The following is a 14,803-nucleotide window of genomic DNA, read 5'->3' as shown; positions in this document are numbered from 1 at the left end:
GGCGCAGACAGCCGGCACGGGATCAGCAGGACAGAGCACTCGGCGGGCAGACAGGGGGCCTTGTGGGGGTGTGGCACAGGATCTGGATTAGGAAAGTGCACGCGCGCGTGGCTGGGCACACAGGCGCGCTTGTTGGATCGAGTGAGCCGGATCGAGTGTGTGCGGATCGAGTGAGCCAGATCGAGTGTGTGTGGATCCGGTTGCGCCACGTGGACGGCTTCGGACGTGCTGCGCAGCGGTCGTGACACGATTTGGATTTGAAATCCAAAGCGCTGAATGTGACGGATTCGCCATTCGATGTGTTTGGTGTGTTCGGTGTGTTCGGTGTGTTCGGTGTGTTCGGTGTGTTTGGTGTGTTCGGTGTGTTCGGTGTGGATATGCAACGGTTTACGATGTGCACTCGCTGTGGTTATGCAATAGTATCAGATGTGCACTCGCATTGGGAACGCAGCAGTCCAAGCGGCGCCGCGGGCTCGGATGACATATTTGCCCACCGACGACTGCTGGGCTCCAAAGGCATGAAGTGGGGCGTGGCTGGGCATGATGTGATCGGCATGGCGGCCTGCGTTGTGCGATATGTCATCCGAATGGCCCAGCCAGGGCGACGCCAGGCCGACGGTGCGGGAAAAAGGGAGACCGAGAGAAGCCGCGCGAAGGATCACGATGGGAGAGGGCGATGCGAGCGGGGGAGGATCAGGCCGCTGCCGAGATGGGCCGGGGAGCGCCAACGGCCGTCGATGCTGGCGATCATGGCGATGGCCTTGGCGGTGCTGGCGACGGCGCTGCGAGTGGATCCATCATCTTGCAGACCATCGACCATCGACCACCAGAACCATCGACCACCGGCGGCATCGGCTGCGAGACCCCACGGCCCCACCAGGACGCTCCTTGGCAGCGCAACGGCAAAGCCAATGCGAAACAGCCACGATCGACGCCATGGGAACGGGCCAGCGACGCCGACTGTGCATCCCATGTCGCTTGCGCATGTGCCTTGTCCGTGGCCAGGCTAATCGGCGAAACCTGTCCGCCGCGACTGTTTCCGATGTTGTTCGGGGGCTGTCGATTGCTGCTGTCGATTGCTGCTGTCGATTGCCGGTGTTCAATTGGATTGTCAAGTGGTGTTGTTGTTCAATGGCGAATTGGCGACGGCAATCGAATGCATCGCTGCAATTGCGCAACTGGAGGACCATCCGACGACCATCCGACGACCATCTTGACGACCATCTCGACGACCATCTTGACGACCATCTTGACGACCATCTTGACGACCGTCCAGGCCGTTCGCCATTCACACCGTCGCCCACGCCGATCCAACCAACCATCCGCCCATCCCGCCATCGCACCCACGACACCCGCCCGGCTGCCCCTCCCGCTCCCCGTGGCCCAGCAAGGTTGCTGATATTTCCGCTCTCGGCACCGCGGGCCAACCAGCGCCCGCCGCTTTGTTCCGCCGTTGTTCTCGATAACTCCTTCGCACTGGTCCTCTGCGCTTGGCATACTACGCTTGGCGTATAAATACGCCAGGGTGTCCTTCCTTCCCGTCGATCGATGCGCATTCTGGCAATTCTATTGCAACGCAGCCCTGCCCCGCCATCACACTCGGTCCCATCCAGTCTAATACCCACTATCGAGTCTAATTATTCCCCAGTCTAGCTAATCCCCCCACTATCCAGCCTGCCTTGCTCTCCACAACTATCCCCGTCCCATCATGCAAACCGCGACGCTTTTCCTCGACGATCCCCGGGTCCTCGCGACCACCAGCCTCGAGTGGCCGGTCGACTCGGACTGGACGCTCTTCAATGCCTCGCCAGTCTCCAGCGCTCCTCCGAGCCCACCCGGCCTGCTGATTCCGCCGCTCTCGGACAAGGATTCCGACCCCTTTGCTATCTCGCTCCCGCTGCCCCTCGGCACCCGTAAGTCTCTCTGCATGGCCACCCATACTCCGATCGCATGCACGCATATGCACGCATGCACGCATGTCACCCTTCCGCTCTTGGCTTGTAATTCGTTGCAACGGGATTGCAACGGGCTTGCTCCGGGCTTGCGATGCCTCCTCGTGGCTCCAAACGATCCCTCTCTGTCTCATGTGCTCCGCCCGCCTCATGTCTCCTCGCTCCGGCTAATTTTCCCATCCTTTCGCCCCTCCCTCGGCTTGGCCCTGCTGAATCCTCGAACCCACCTATGCCACCTCCCACCACCACCACCATCGACACCAATCCGCAAATGTCCTCGACGCCAATCCTGCCGCTGTGTTTCCTATCCCCAGCCATCACCCCGTTGGTGCCAAAGTACGTCGCTAACGGCAAGAAAAAGCCCGGGCGCAAGCCGACCCTCACCGAGCCCCAGAACAAACGCATCGCCCAGAACCGTGCCGCCCAGCGTGCCTTCCGCGAGCGCAAGGAACGATACGTCCAGGACCTGCTCTCCCGCATCCAGGAACTCGAGGCCGCCGTCAGCTATACCCAACAGATCGTCCAGCCCGAGCAGCTCACTCGCTTCTCGTCGCTCGTCCGTGAAAACGAAGCCCTCAAGGACCGCATCGAGTCGCTCGAACGCGAGAACTGCAGCCTGCGCAAGCTCCAGAACCTGACTCTGCCTTACGACTCGCCGCCCATGTCCTGGGACTCGTCGCTGAACTATTCGTGAAGATAGCTGCCGGCCAATCTGCCGCCTTGTGCGGGTCCAAACCCCCGCTTCTCTGTCCTCCCGATGCTGGCCACTGCTGCCGTCTCGTCCACGTCCTTTTACGAAGCCGCTTGTCACAACCCCCCCCCGCCTGCCAAGCCGGAGACGTCGTCGTTTCCCACACCGATTCCATTGTGTCCCCAATGCCGGTTTACCTGCCACGCGTTCAACCCTCTCCCGTAGCGCCCCCCCCCCCTGATTGCGGCTGCTCCATGAATGTGAACCATCGGGATGGGCTTACGAGATCTAGTGCTCCTCTCTCAAGGCAACCTCGTCTCCTGAGCATGTCGTTCTCGGTATCTGGACAAGCTCAGGGATGGGATCGAGCGACTCCACCTCGGTTGGTCGGCCCCGATCATCTGCCGACCATGTGTTGCTGCATGCCAAACCGAAGCCTCCCACCCACCCACGCTCCGCTGGTTCTTCTGATGTTCTCTTGCTTCTACGTCAATAGCGCATGTTTTCCCGTTATCAGTACTGCATTCCTCCTCTCTCACCTCCATCATTCCGCTATCATTTACGTTGATTGCACGGTAGTTTCAAGATCCTCTCCCGCCCACGATATGGACCGATGTTGATACTCCCATCTCCAACGCCATGATCTTTGCCAAATACACTGCTGGTCTTTTCCGCTTTCAGCCATCGAAACAGTTGTGTGCTGAGTGCCGCTGATGAGTACGCAATCCTCCAACTTCCGAAACCCCCTTGGGCTCACATGGTTGTTCATGGAGGGGGGTGAAGTCCATTTTCGATTGCGCTTCTGAGACCCTCGCTGGCAGAGGTGCGCAAGGGCACACGGCCAACGAAGTAGTCAATGGAACAGCGTGTTGCGGAGCGCATTAACACGCCAGTCGAAGCAAACCATCCATCACTGGGATCACCAAAGGAAGCAACGGACAGGAAAAGGAAACGGGAGACACGGCACATCTGGAAGAAAAGGTAGAGACGACAGATCCAAATAGAACAAGAGACACGAAACACGGGATATTATCAAGATTATGAGGCATTCAGAGTCTCCAATCCACATCGCCGTGGTGCATCGGGCCTCAGTTGCGGCCGGTGCGGGTGACCGCGCTGGTCTCGGGATACTTGATCTTGAAGGACGAAGACGGGTCCAGGGGATCGCCCAAGAAGCGAACGTGGTGCAGATAGTTGAGACACTTCTCGACAACCTCCTCCAGCGAGGGACAGGGAGTCGGGTAGATCGAGCGGGTGTTGGCGTTGTCGATCTTGAAGGACATGTCCATCATGATGTGCATGAGCGGGAACAGGGCGTTGCTCTCGACGGCGGGATGGGAGTGGAATGCCTCTTTGAACTGCTCGCGGGTCTCGAACAGGATCGGCCAGCCATGGTCCCTGACAATCTCAAACAGCCGGGTCTCGGAGAGGACACTGTGGTGAGTGAGTGAGTGAGTGAGTGAGTGAGTGAGTGAGTGAGTGAGTGAGTGAGTGAGTGAGTGAGTAATCAGAGTCAGGATCCACCATCCACACCATATCGCACACCATATCCACATCACACCATATCACACACTCCTCACCTGTGCTCCGAGTCGCTGATGTGGAACACAAACTTGGACAGGGACTCCTCCGAGCCGGCAATCTCGGCAACCACCTTGGCGACGTGGTCGACGGGATCCATGGTCATCGTAACGAGAGTGGCGTGCGAGGGAGCAACACCGAGCTGGATGCATCCCTTGACATATCGCCAGATGTAGTCATCAGAGTTGGACACTGGGGCGATGAAGGGTGTGAAAGTGTCAGTTGGTGTCAGTTGGTGGATGAGTGGCACTTGACAATCGAGACCATCGATTCATGGCCAGTCCATGTGAGCGAATGAGACAACTCCACCACACCACATCTCCATCACACCACATCACATTCGACTCACCTCCGTAATGGCTGTCGCCAGCAATGACGGCTGGGCGGATGATCGTCGCAGGCACTCCCCTCGATCGTGCCTTGTTGACCAGCTGCTCAGAGACCCACTTGGTCTGCGAATAGCCGCCAGAGATGTTCCAGGCCGAGTAGATCGTCTCCTCGAGCGGCTTGTCTGCCTTCTTGGCCATCGGGATCGTGCCGATGGTCGAGATGTAGTGCAGCGGCTTCAGGTGGTGGGTTGTGGCCAGTCTCAGGGCCGTCGTCGTGCCGAGGACGTTGGGTCCCCTGAGTCTGTCATAGTCAAACAGCCAGTGGACCTCGGCGCCGTTGTGGACAATCATGTCGGTCTCCTCGCTGATCTCCTTCCATCGCTCGTCCGAGAGTCCCCACTTGTCCTGGGACAGGTTGCCGCACAGTCCAACGAGTCGAGACTTGAGGCTGTGGTCGAGGAAGGCTCTCTGGCTCGGATCGAGGACCAGCTTCTGAGCCGTGCTGATGATGCGCTCGACAGCCACCTGCTCGGTCGGGGCTCGGTCCAGGCAGTAGATCTTGGCCCGAGGGAACTTTTGTGCCAGCTCAAAGACCAGGAAGGCACCGAGGAAGCCAGTGGCACCGGTCAGGACGATGCCGCGAGGGTCCTTGGGATAGACAAACGGAGGGAGACCCTCGGCCGTCACACTCGCATCGTCGAGCTTGGCGGCTTCGGCAGCCAGATGGACGGTCGGGGGAATCATCGGTTTGTCGTCGAGGATGTCGACAACCAGCTGGGCGACATCAGTCGGTGTCATTCCGTTCGACAGCAAGATCAGCGGCGAGATCTCGACATTGAACTCGTCTTTGATGGCGAGGGCCAGACGGCCGACACTCAGCGAGTCAAAGCCGACGCTGCCGATGTAGTAGTTGCGGCCGTCGAGGGCGGCAATGTCGATGATCTGGCTTCCAAGTGTGGATATCTTGGCGGCAGTGCGGGACAGGGGAGTGTTGGCGAGTTTCAAACGAGGGTACTCGACCGACTTGCCGAACTGATCGACATTCTCGGCGATGCGCCTGAGCTTCTTGAGGTCGCGCTTGCCCGAGTCGTTGAAGGGGAACTCGTCGAGCTCGAAGCAGTTGTGGATCGGGAACTTGGCGACGTTTGTCAGCGCAAACATGTCCTCGGTCAGCTGCAGAAGCTCGGCAGGAGTGGGGTTGACCTCAGAGCCGCTTCTGCGGACAAAGAGCATCATGATCTTCTTCTCGGAGGTCTGGATGAAGGCACAGTCCGAGATGATCTTGGACATGTTTTCGTTGGCCAGCTCCTCGAGGGCGTTGAGGTCGACATAGACGCCGTTGACCTTGATCTTCTGGTCGAATCTGGAGTGATGGTGTGGAGTGAGGGAGTGGATGGCGTGAGTACTCGGGATACGTGAGTTGGATGTGTCCTCAGGATGCCAGATATGCATTCGCCATCAACGAGAGATGCAACACTCAGCCATTGACTCACCTTCCGACGACAGTGAACTGGTTCTCGCCAACCATCTCGACCCAGTCCATGGTGCAGATTCGAGGTGAGCCATCTTCGAGGAAGCCGAACGAAGCGAGTTTGTTGCCGGGATCGGCGTTGACAAAGTTGGGATGGTCCTTGATGGGGTCATCCTTGTCGACAGCCAGAACGAGCACACCACTCTTGGAGACACTTTGGTCGACAATGTTGCCCTCCTCGTCAAAGAGGAGACAGCGCACTTTGGGGTTGATGAGCTTGTAGACCAGCTTGTCTGTTTCGATGTCCTCCTTGGCACGAAGGCGTGTTACCGAGAGAGCACCCATCAGGAGCGACTGGAGTTGGAAGCAAGATGAGAAGGTGGATGTGCGCAACTTGCTCCTGCTCAATACGATATGTTGCTGGTGGGCCTACCTCACTTGATCCGTATACCGACACCATATCAGCATTTGGAAAGACCTGCCGAGTGATCTGGATGATGCTCGAAGGCACCAACTCGGAGCCCAAGCCAATCATTCTGGTTTTCTCCCACTTGACATCGGGATTCTGCGACTGGGCCACACTGATGATCACCTTCATGTAAGAAGGGGTCTGACGGCAGAGTTCAACAGGGCAGCATCGTGCGTTAGTATCCATATCGCGAACGACTCCTCCGGGACAGACTCGACAGCTCACCAGGTAAAGGTACGATACGCCATCGTCCAGCATTCTGATCATGCTCTTGACTTTGTCGACGGTGTTGGGCGTGGGCTCAGGCATCCAAACCGATCCCTTGAGATTCGTTGCACACAGCAGGCTATTGATAGTGGCAACAAACGACGGCAGCTGCCCACCAGGGTCGATTAGCGAGGGCGATGCTGTGCTCCAACAATCACTAGTCTGCCATGCTCCGCAACCTTACCTGACAAATCGCACCGCTACAATATGGAATAGCGACCGAGCTTCGATGGCTAACGGCACCCTTGTGCGAATAGGGATACCTGGAACGGTGGTGAGCATTGACATGAAGGGGTGATGATGAGCGGGCTGTAGGTCACGTATGATTCAATCGCAACAATCTTGAGATACTCACGATTTTGGGGTGCCTGAGGACTATTCCATATCGAATCAGGGCCATCAATTGTTCGGAGTGATCAACACAACTCTCTTCATTTCCAACCTTCACTCCTCAGTCAAGTGTGTCGCTGCTTCATCCGACTCATGAACAAGCTTGCTTACCTGTTGTCCCGGAAGTGCACTGAAGGGTCACAAACTCATCGAGAGGCTCACAGACTTCGAGGGACGGAGATGGAATGTCGTCCAGCGGCGGGAAGGCGGCGGCATCGACCAGCGTCACACCCTCGGTACGGCCGGGCTTGGTGTGGTGGTAGAGAATGTACTTGATTGCATGTCTGTCGGTTGGTGATGTGAGTGTCAGATCGGGATCGTGCATAGCTGGCTCGATTCAACCCCCGGACCAGCCTGCTCATCCTCACGACAACATGGCAGGGACATACCTCTCGCACAGGGCCCTGCGGGCTGCAGGAGGCAGGTTGAGGGCAAAGTTGAGTGTTTTCCTGGATGGAGTTCAAAGGACAGGTGAGACTCGACCCTTGACATGGCACGGAACAAGGGTTGAACATGTCCCTTGCTTGAATCAATATTCACGACTCCACATCACAGCATCTCACTATCCCAGCCGATACTCACTTGCCCAGCATCCACACGGCGAACGAGTAGATCGCCCAGCTGGATTCGGCCTCACAGAAGGTGCCGATGACGTCGTGGCCGTCGTCGTTCCAGCCAGGGAGAGCCTTGAGGGCCTGGGCGATGGAATAGGCTTGCTTCCACACCTGGAGATAGCTGAGTAGCTCCGAGGCACCGTTCTCGTAAGTGTTGATCAGGAGGGAATCAGGCTCGTCGCGGGCAGTGTTGACGAGACACTCGACGGGATGGAGCCAGGGACCCAAGGGATCGGGTTGGGAAGGGAGCTTTGGCTGTTGGGAGACAGGGGTCTGCGAGGGGACATCTCGGTCCTTGGGTGGGGTTGCGAGTCCTCCGAAACAGCAGGAGAAGGCTCTGAGCATGGCAGAGAGATGGGATGAGGAGAGACAGGAGGCAGCAATCGACGATGTGCAGACGAGGCCAGGAGAGCGGCGACAAAAGGAGAGAGCGACGAGGGGGGGAAACGGAGAGGCTGGATGCTTTCCCCTGTCAGGTGGCGAGCCAGGGGATGGTACCTTGAAAGGCACCCAATTCAGCTCGATACTGCGCAATTCAATAGAATGGATTACAATTCAATCGACGGCAGTTCAATCGATTGCAACAATACATGCATTTGGCTGGACAGAATGATGTCAGTCCACTTCCAAGGCAACCGGGGCAACCGGGGCAACCAGGGCAACAGGGCACCACAGCCACTCATGCATCCATATCTGCCCAAGACCCCGACCATCACCCTGGCTTCTCGGCTGACACCCGCAGTTCAAAATCCATGGGATGAGAGAGTCCGAGTTGCTGGCATATTCTTCTTTGGCCCGTTTGTCCTCCCCTGGTTCCGAGCTTGTTGTGACGCGAAACGAATGAACGAATGAACGAATGGACGAATGGACAAATGGACGAGTGAACGAACGAGCAACAACAGCCGGGGCAAGGGGCGGCGGACACATTTCCCGATCCTCCCCGCTTCGCCCAGATCTGCATCCGCAATCCACACACCTGCTGCATATCACACACATGTCCTCCTCTGAAACCCTCCAGTGCCTGGCTAGGTGCGCTGGGGTATCACCGGGGCTCGACTTGGCCGTTTCTGGTGTGATCGCCGTCTTGGCCCTGGCTTCGCTCCTTGCAATTCCTGCGCTGATGCTCCTCGGCCGGAACAAGCAGAGATTGCCAAAGACCCCTCGATCGCCATCCCAGCTGTCCACGTCGTCGGGTCTGCGGCCATCACCACCAACACCATCTGAGGCGGCGGCAGAGACGGAGCCCCTATCGCCGTTCGATACCAAGGAGAACTTCAAGATGGTAAGGGGCCTGCGTTGCGCCAAGCACAGCAACCACATCATGCGATAACAACGAGGTTTCAGGCTCGGTTTCTTTGACTCAAAGCTCTGCTCCTCGATGACCCTCTACACTCGTCTGGAGTCGCACTGCCAACGGAAATGACGAGCTTCGTTGTCGGTGCAAAGGGGCATTCTTTGATCTGGCGGCAAATCGATTTCGGTTCGGGGGATGATCGGCTCTGTCGATTCCATCGACAGCCGTCCAATGGCAACCTCAAGACGGGTGGCCCGGAGAACGGCTCTTCCGGACTGGAGTGTGTGCTCCGTCGTCCTCCTGCTGCATGAGGGTCCCGAACAGAAACTCGCCGTGCATTCCACTCATTCATTGCTCCCATTCACCGATCGCCATCTGCTGTACGGCCCGAAATAGACCTTGGTGATCCGAACCGATATCGACATGACCAAGGGCAAGATTGCTGCCCAGTGCTGTCACTCAACCCTGGCCAACTACAAGTCTGCCCTGCGGTCTGATCCGAAGGTTGACCCCGTGGTTCGCTTGGCTTGCCATGCAAGCTCTCTGAACGATCTACGATTTGAACCTTGATCCTGATCTTGATCTTGATCTTGATCTTGACCTCGATCTTGATCTTGACCTCGATCTTGCTCCTTACCGTCCCAACGACCCTTTCGGCTGTCTCTCTATATCACTACAGTCGTTGAGAGCCTGGGAAGAACGTGGCCAGGCCAAAGTCACGCTCAAGTGCAATTCCGAGTCCGAGATGTGAGTTGCCTGGCCGTATCATGCTCGGCGCTGTCTGCAGCCGCCAGTACGACGACAAGCCATTTGAATCGCCGATGTGGTCGAGCTACATCTCACTGCGGCAGCGGAAGGAAAGGGATTTGGGGGCATGGGGCTGCATACTTGGTCAACTCACATCACCCGCCCGACTGACACTTTGGGCTTTGCCAGGATCGAGCTCCAAAGGCATGCCAGGGCCCTGAAACTCGTCGCCAACATCACTCGGGACGCTGGCAAGACCCAAATTGCGGCTGGCACGCAGACCGTGCTTGCCATTGGACCTGGTCAGTACACCGAGAGCGAGAGTGAGAGCATGGGATGGAACACATCCATGGAACCCCAAGAGATCCAAGTGGATGCAAAGAGCCGAAGCATGGATTCAGCGGACCGCCATATGGGCAAGGAGTCGCTGTGGATACCGAGATGCTCCTAAACCTCATGTTTGATGCATCCCCGTCGAAATCGTCTATCGCACAGGCCCGGCAAGCGTTGTAGACAAAGTAACGGGCCATCTGAAGCTCTATTAGTCACGATCGGACGCACCGAGGCGGCCCAAGTGGGCTCAGCACCCTTACGGCGGACATGCATGAGAAAGCCCGTGTGCACCACGACAACATTCAGTTGATTCTCCTCCTTCTCCCACTCTTTCTACTTCGCAACGATGAACACGAACGGAGATGCGTTCACAAACGAGAGACGCACAGAGTCCATCATGCGCTCGACCGATTATAGATCGATCGCAGAGATATGGGGTATGGTGCTGGCTCGATGGGACGGACACACAGGGAAGTGACTCCATCCGCTCGCTCGTTCTCGGCGCTTGTCCGTGGATCCAAAGCCGGGACGAGTCGGATCGATCCGCCCTCCAGCCAGCCGCGCTGCCGGCCACGCACTGGCTGCCCTCCGATCGCCACAGCAGAAAAAACCCTCACTTTGTCTGCTTGCGCCCTGGCCATCCAGATCCTCGACAGCCCAAAACGCTTGCATCCCCTTTCGCTTTCGTCCTCAGCGATCCCGTGCGGCCCACCGACATCCAAGCACTCGCACTCACGACCGACCGATCGACCCACAAAGAGGCATCGCCCACACCACCTCCCAACCTACCCCCCCCTCCCCGACTGGATTATGACCGTGCCCCACCCGATGACTTCGGCAAAGTATTTTCGACAGGCCCTGGACGAGCTCAACAACAACAACCTGAAGCAGCTCAAGACGATCCACAAGCATGCCCTCGACCCGATCGTCCTGGCCCACTTTTGTGAGCGGATGGAGGATCTCTTCTACAAGGAGGCTTTGGGACTGCCGGATTACACTCGTCTTGGTAAGCAGCAAAGGTCTCTGCAGATATGGTCCTTCCCTCCCCCCGAACGCATGCGACTGTGGATGGGACTGTGCATGTGGGCGGGATTCAGGGAATCAGAGTCAAAGCAGGGGTGGGAGACTGGGCTGGGAAGATTCCAGAGAGCGAGATCGGAAGCGACACACAATCGGGTGTGCTTGGAGGCAGTTTGGGGTGGGAGATCTATCAGGAAGCATCCGAGAAGGACGATGGAGCCAGCGGACACAGATCGGGATGGGGTCGGTTGCCATGCGTCTCCTCTTTGATCGGCGATTGGGATCCAGAGCCACAATGCCGGCGACTGACTGCCGGACCAGCGAGGTTGCGACAGTGCTCGAGCATGTTCCAGAGCGACGATTGCCACGATCGGATCATAGCTTCCGATTGGATTACTGACCGCCCACCTGCTCTGATCTGTTTTGATGGAAACAATGGCTGCCCCAACTCATTCGCTGAACACATCGGTACCCTCGGCCATGTCCGTGATCATGCCCACCACTGCAATGCGTCGGAAATGCACCAACGACGGCCTGCCTCATCGATCCAACCCTCCCTCCCCCATCATGGAACGACACCCATCTCACTCTCCCGATCAATGCGCTCGACTTGATGGATCGCACCAGCCTACTTTAACGACATGTCGGTCGGAGGCATCGTCTGCCGGAAGCGGCCGTCAAGCCAGGACGGCAAACTGGAGATCCAGATCCTGACCTTGGCGGTCCTGGAGGCGTACCGCAACCTTGGGCTCGGTGAGTTGCCGCATTGGATAGCCGAACTGGTCGTACTGGTCGCATTGGTCGCATTGGCCTGGCCGTAGTGGCCGAGGAGAGGGACACCCCCCCCTCTGTTTTGGTCGATCCAGGGCCAGTCGCTCGATTCCTGGGCCCTGTGCTATTGGTTTCATGAACGGGTGGTGGTATCGTCGCAATCGTGACCTCTGCTTCGATAGCCAGAGCCATGACTTTGTGATTATGCTCGTCACGATTCCATTTGCCACCATGGAGCATGATCGATGCGTCGTGAGTCAGTACCAAACCCGACCGAACCAACTTCGGCATTCTAACCTTGTCCTCTTCTCATGTGTGCACCCTCGCCAGGCACTAAGCTCGTCCAGAATGCCATCGATCAGGCCACCGCCGACTCGGCCATCGCCCAGATCACCGTCTACATCCCCGTCGAGAGCCGAGCCCTGAGCCTGTTCGAGCGGCTGGGATTCGCCAAGAGCGACCAGCCCGTATCGGGATACTTTGGAAGCCACGAGGCCTGGCTGTTGGTCAAGCAGGTCTAAAGCCCACCGTCTCCACCCTCCATTCCCATCCTCTCTCTCGTCCATTCTCAAGCCCGCTGTGTCTGTCTCGCCTTTCTCCCGACCCGCCGCCGCGAGTCAGAGTCTATCGAGGCCACGGCGAGACCAACGACGAAGATAAATGAAAAACCAACGAAAGACTGGAAATAGAAGCTGGTACCCACAGTGCAACAGATCCGGTCTGGGGTGTGTGTTGGGAAACCGAGATACCAGCGGTGTCGGCGCCGGCGCCGGTGGCTGTGGATGGGGACAGATGACATGCCACTGAGTCGAGAGCAGCCGGGCGGGGCGATGGAGATGGAGATGGAGATGGATGCAGATGCAGATCCAGATGCAGATGGGAGTGAATGGGCCTGTCTCCCTCCCACATTGCCCCGGCCTGTACCTCCAGCTCGGGTGGTGGGATGTCCGCGACGACCCAACTCCACTGGATTTCCCGCGCTTGAAACCCGCACCGACCGGGCTCCTGTTTGGGGCCCTGGCGGGCGCCTTTGTTGTCGGGACCGGGAAGGACAGAGAAGAACCGGTAAGCATTGTGGGAACAGTGGACTGCAGGTGGGAGGGACAAACCACCGCCAGGGACCAGAGTGTCCAGAGGGAGAGAGCCAAGAAGCGAGGAGCAGCCAGCGCCATTGCCCTTTCCGACCGCCACGGGACCGACCCAAAGGGTGCAAGAGGGTTGTGCGGGGAGAAGAGCAAGGGAGGACGGATTGCAAGAAAGCGGGGCAGGATCAGATGATGGCTGTGGCTGGGAGTAATCCCGCGCTTGAGAGGAGGGCGGGAAGGACGGGATGGCGGCGAGTGGAAGCGGCGGAGGATGTGGAGAGGGCGGTCTGATGGCGGGCGATGGAGGCAAAGTGGTCGCTGGTCAAGTTGTCGGGATGAGAGACGATGGACTCGCAGTGAGTGCAAATGCAGTCGTTCTGAGTGCGAGCGAGCGGAATGCATCAGAGTGCATGCAAGAGGGACGGGATGGTGGATCGACGGGCGGGAGCGGGATGAGCGGCCGGAGGGGCGATGCTGCTGGGCGGGGTCGGCGTGGATATCGAGAGTGATATATGTTTGCATATCGAGAGTGATATGCATTCGCGTATGGCCATAATGCAATTCGCATATCGAGAGTGATATATATTCGCGACGGCATTCACACGTGAGCTGCCGTGGGTGGGTTTGGAGCTGCTGCGTTGGTCCATGCCGGACAACAATGTGGAGGCGAGGCCCTGGAACATCGCCGGTGCCTCGTCTCTGGACGAACGGCAATCCCTGCACAGAAGCGATGCGTCCGGCGAGCATGTTTACATGTCCGCACATGTATCGAGCCGTGCAAACCCATGCCGCGACGCAGGAGAGCATCGACGCAGCGACAGAGTTGAATATCGATTCATGGACGCAGCGGCGATTCCAGCGGAGACATTGACGCGAGCCATTCCTCCCTCCCCCTTGCTTGTCCGCGCAGACAGGATATGGCACCGACAGCGGCCGCCCTCCCGCCACAGCAAGTCCGGCGGGGCGGATGGGTGCTGCGACTGCCGATGTGCATCAGCTGCACGGGCGAAAGGGCATCGATCGCATGGTAAATATCCACATACCGACCAAGATGGTGGCAGCCATAGTCAACCGTCTATCGCAGTTGGCCACACACCACCATGGCGACCCCACCGGGCAGACCCGTCGCAGGGAGACGGTCTGTGTTGGGGGGGGGTGCCGCTGCGTCTGAACCCCTTTCAGACAACTGTTTGTCCGTCTGACCCGGCCGCCCATCCGACGTCTGTGGCCATCTGTTGACACTGCTCGCCTGGCTGCTGTTCGTCTGGCTGTTGGTCGTCTGGCTGTTGTTCGTCTGGTTGTTGGTCGTCTGGTTGGATGAAACAATCCCAATGAATACACCTCTCGCTCCTTCTCGCTCCTTCTCGTCCCCTCTCGTCCCCTCTCGTCCTCTCCCGCTCCCTTCTCGCTGTCATTTGAGCGTTTCCGTCCCGGCTTGTTCTTTTCGGCGTTGTCGTCTTTTCCATGTTGCCAATGGGCATCATGCAACCCCAACAACCTCCAACAACCCAACAACCTCCAACAACCTAACAACTCCAACAACCCAACAACCCAACTCCAACAACTCCAACTCCCAGCACCCCACACGGCCGGGCGTCCTCGCTGCCCACCGCCGACAGCGACCGCCCTCGCCTTGCTTCCGTCCTGGATCCCCTGCGGCCTTGGTTTTGGCGCCACGATCGTCCCGGCCATGATATAAGCGCCGTTCTCCGCCAGACTCCGATGCCATTCGTCCTGCGGGCTTCGTCTTGACGCTTTCTCAGCCGCGGCTTTTGTCGCATGTGTTTCT

At 58.1% G+C, this 14,803-nt stretch overlaps 5 protein-coding genes across 5 annotated transcripts; 4 read left to right on the top strand and 1 right to left on the bottom strand.

The window, feature by feature from the left end:
* The first annotated feature begins 293 nt into the window (after positions 1-293).
* Positions 294-1,099, top strand: BJ171DRAFT_494744 (uncharacterized protein). Its single transcript, XM_053110039.1, has 2 exons — positions 294-403; positions 495-1,099. Exon 2 carries the CDS (start codon positions 519-521, stop codon positions 1,008-1,010), a length of 492 nt encoding a protein of 163 aa, XP_052969478.1. The 5' UTR covers positions 294-403; positions 495-518; the 3' UTR covers positions 1,011-1,099.
* A 1,250-nt stretch (positions 1,100-2,349) lies between these two features.
* Positions 2,350-2,574, top strand: BJ171DRAFT_410994 (uncharacterized protein; the record flags this gene model as incomplete). The annotated part of the gene is made up of 1 exon (XM_053107285.1): positions 2,350-2,574. A coding segment is annotated over one exon (225 nt), but the record flags the coding sequence as incomplete, so codon positions are not given.
* Positions 2,575-3,731: 1,157 nt separating this feature from the next.
* BJ171DRAFT_579142 (male sterility protein-domain-containing protein) lies at positions 3,732-8,109 on the bottom strand (the record flags this gene model as incomplete). Its single annotated transcript, XM_053113943.1, has 11 exons — positions 3,732-4,077; positions 4,224-4,416; positions 4,574-5,916; positions 6,047-6,378; positions 6,458-6,634; positions 6,719-6,868; positions 6,945-7,023; positions 7,116-7,128; positions 7,262-7,434; positions 7,540-7,599; positions 7,733-8,109. 11 exons carry the CDS (start codon positions 8,107-8,109, stop codon positions 3,732-3,734), a joined length of 3,243 nt encoding a protein of 1,080 aa, XP_052969476.1.
* A 927-nt stretch (positions 8,110-9,036) lies between these two features.
* On the top strand, positions 9,037-10,515 carry BJ171DRAFT_494718 (peptidyl-tRNA hydrolase). The gene is made up of 4 exons (XM_053110038.1): positions 9,037-9,562; positions 9,738-9,805; positions 9,995-10,107; positions 10,301-10,515. Exons 1-4 carry the CDS (start codon positions 9,482-9,484, stop codon positions 10,348-10,350), a joined length of 312 nt encoding a protein of 103 aa, XP_052969475.1. The 5' UTR covers positions 9,037-9,481; the 3' UTR covers positions 10,351-10,515.
* A 257-nt stretch (positions 10,516-10,772) lies between these two features.
* Positions 10,773-12,636, top strand: BJ171DRAFT_494714 (uncharacterized protein). The gene is made up of 3 exons (XM_053110037.1): positions 10,773-11,144; positions 11,786-11,911; positions 12,260-12,636. Exons 1-3 carry the CDS (start codon positions 10,949-10,951, stop codon positions 12,448-12,450), a joined length of 513 nt encoding a protein of 170 aa, XP_052969474.1. The 5' UTR covers positions 10,773-10,948; the 3' UTR covers positions 12,451-12,636.
* The last annotated feature ends 2,167 nt before the right edge of the window (positions 12,637-14,803 follow it).

Source organism: Polychytrium aggregatum (assembly GCF_025602895.1).
Source record: "Polychytrium aggregatum strain JEL109 chromosome Unknown BJ171scaffold_8, whole genome shotgun sequence".
Classification (NCBI taxonomy): domain Eukaryota; kingdom Fungi; phylum Chytridiomycota; class Chytridiomycetes; order Polychytriales; genus Polychytrium; species Polychytrium aggregatum.
The sequence above is the reverse complement of the archived record's forward strand: the minus strand, read 5'-3'. Positions and strand labels throughout refer to the sequence as shown.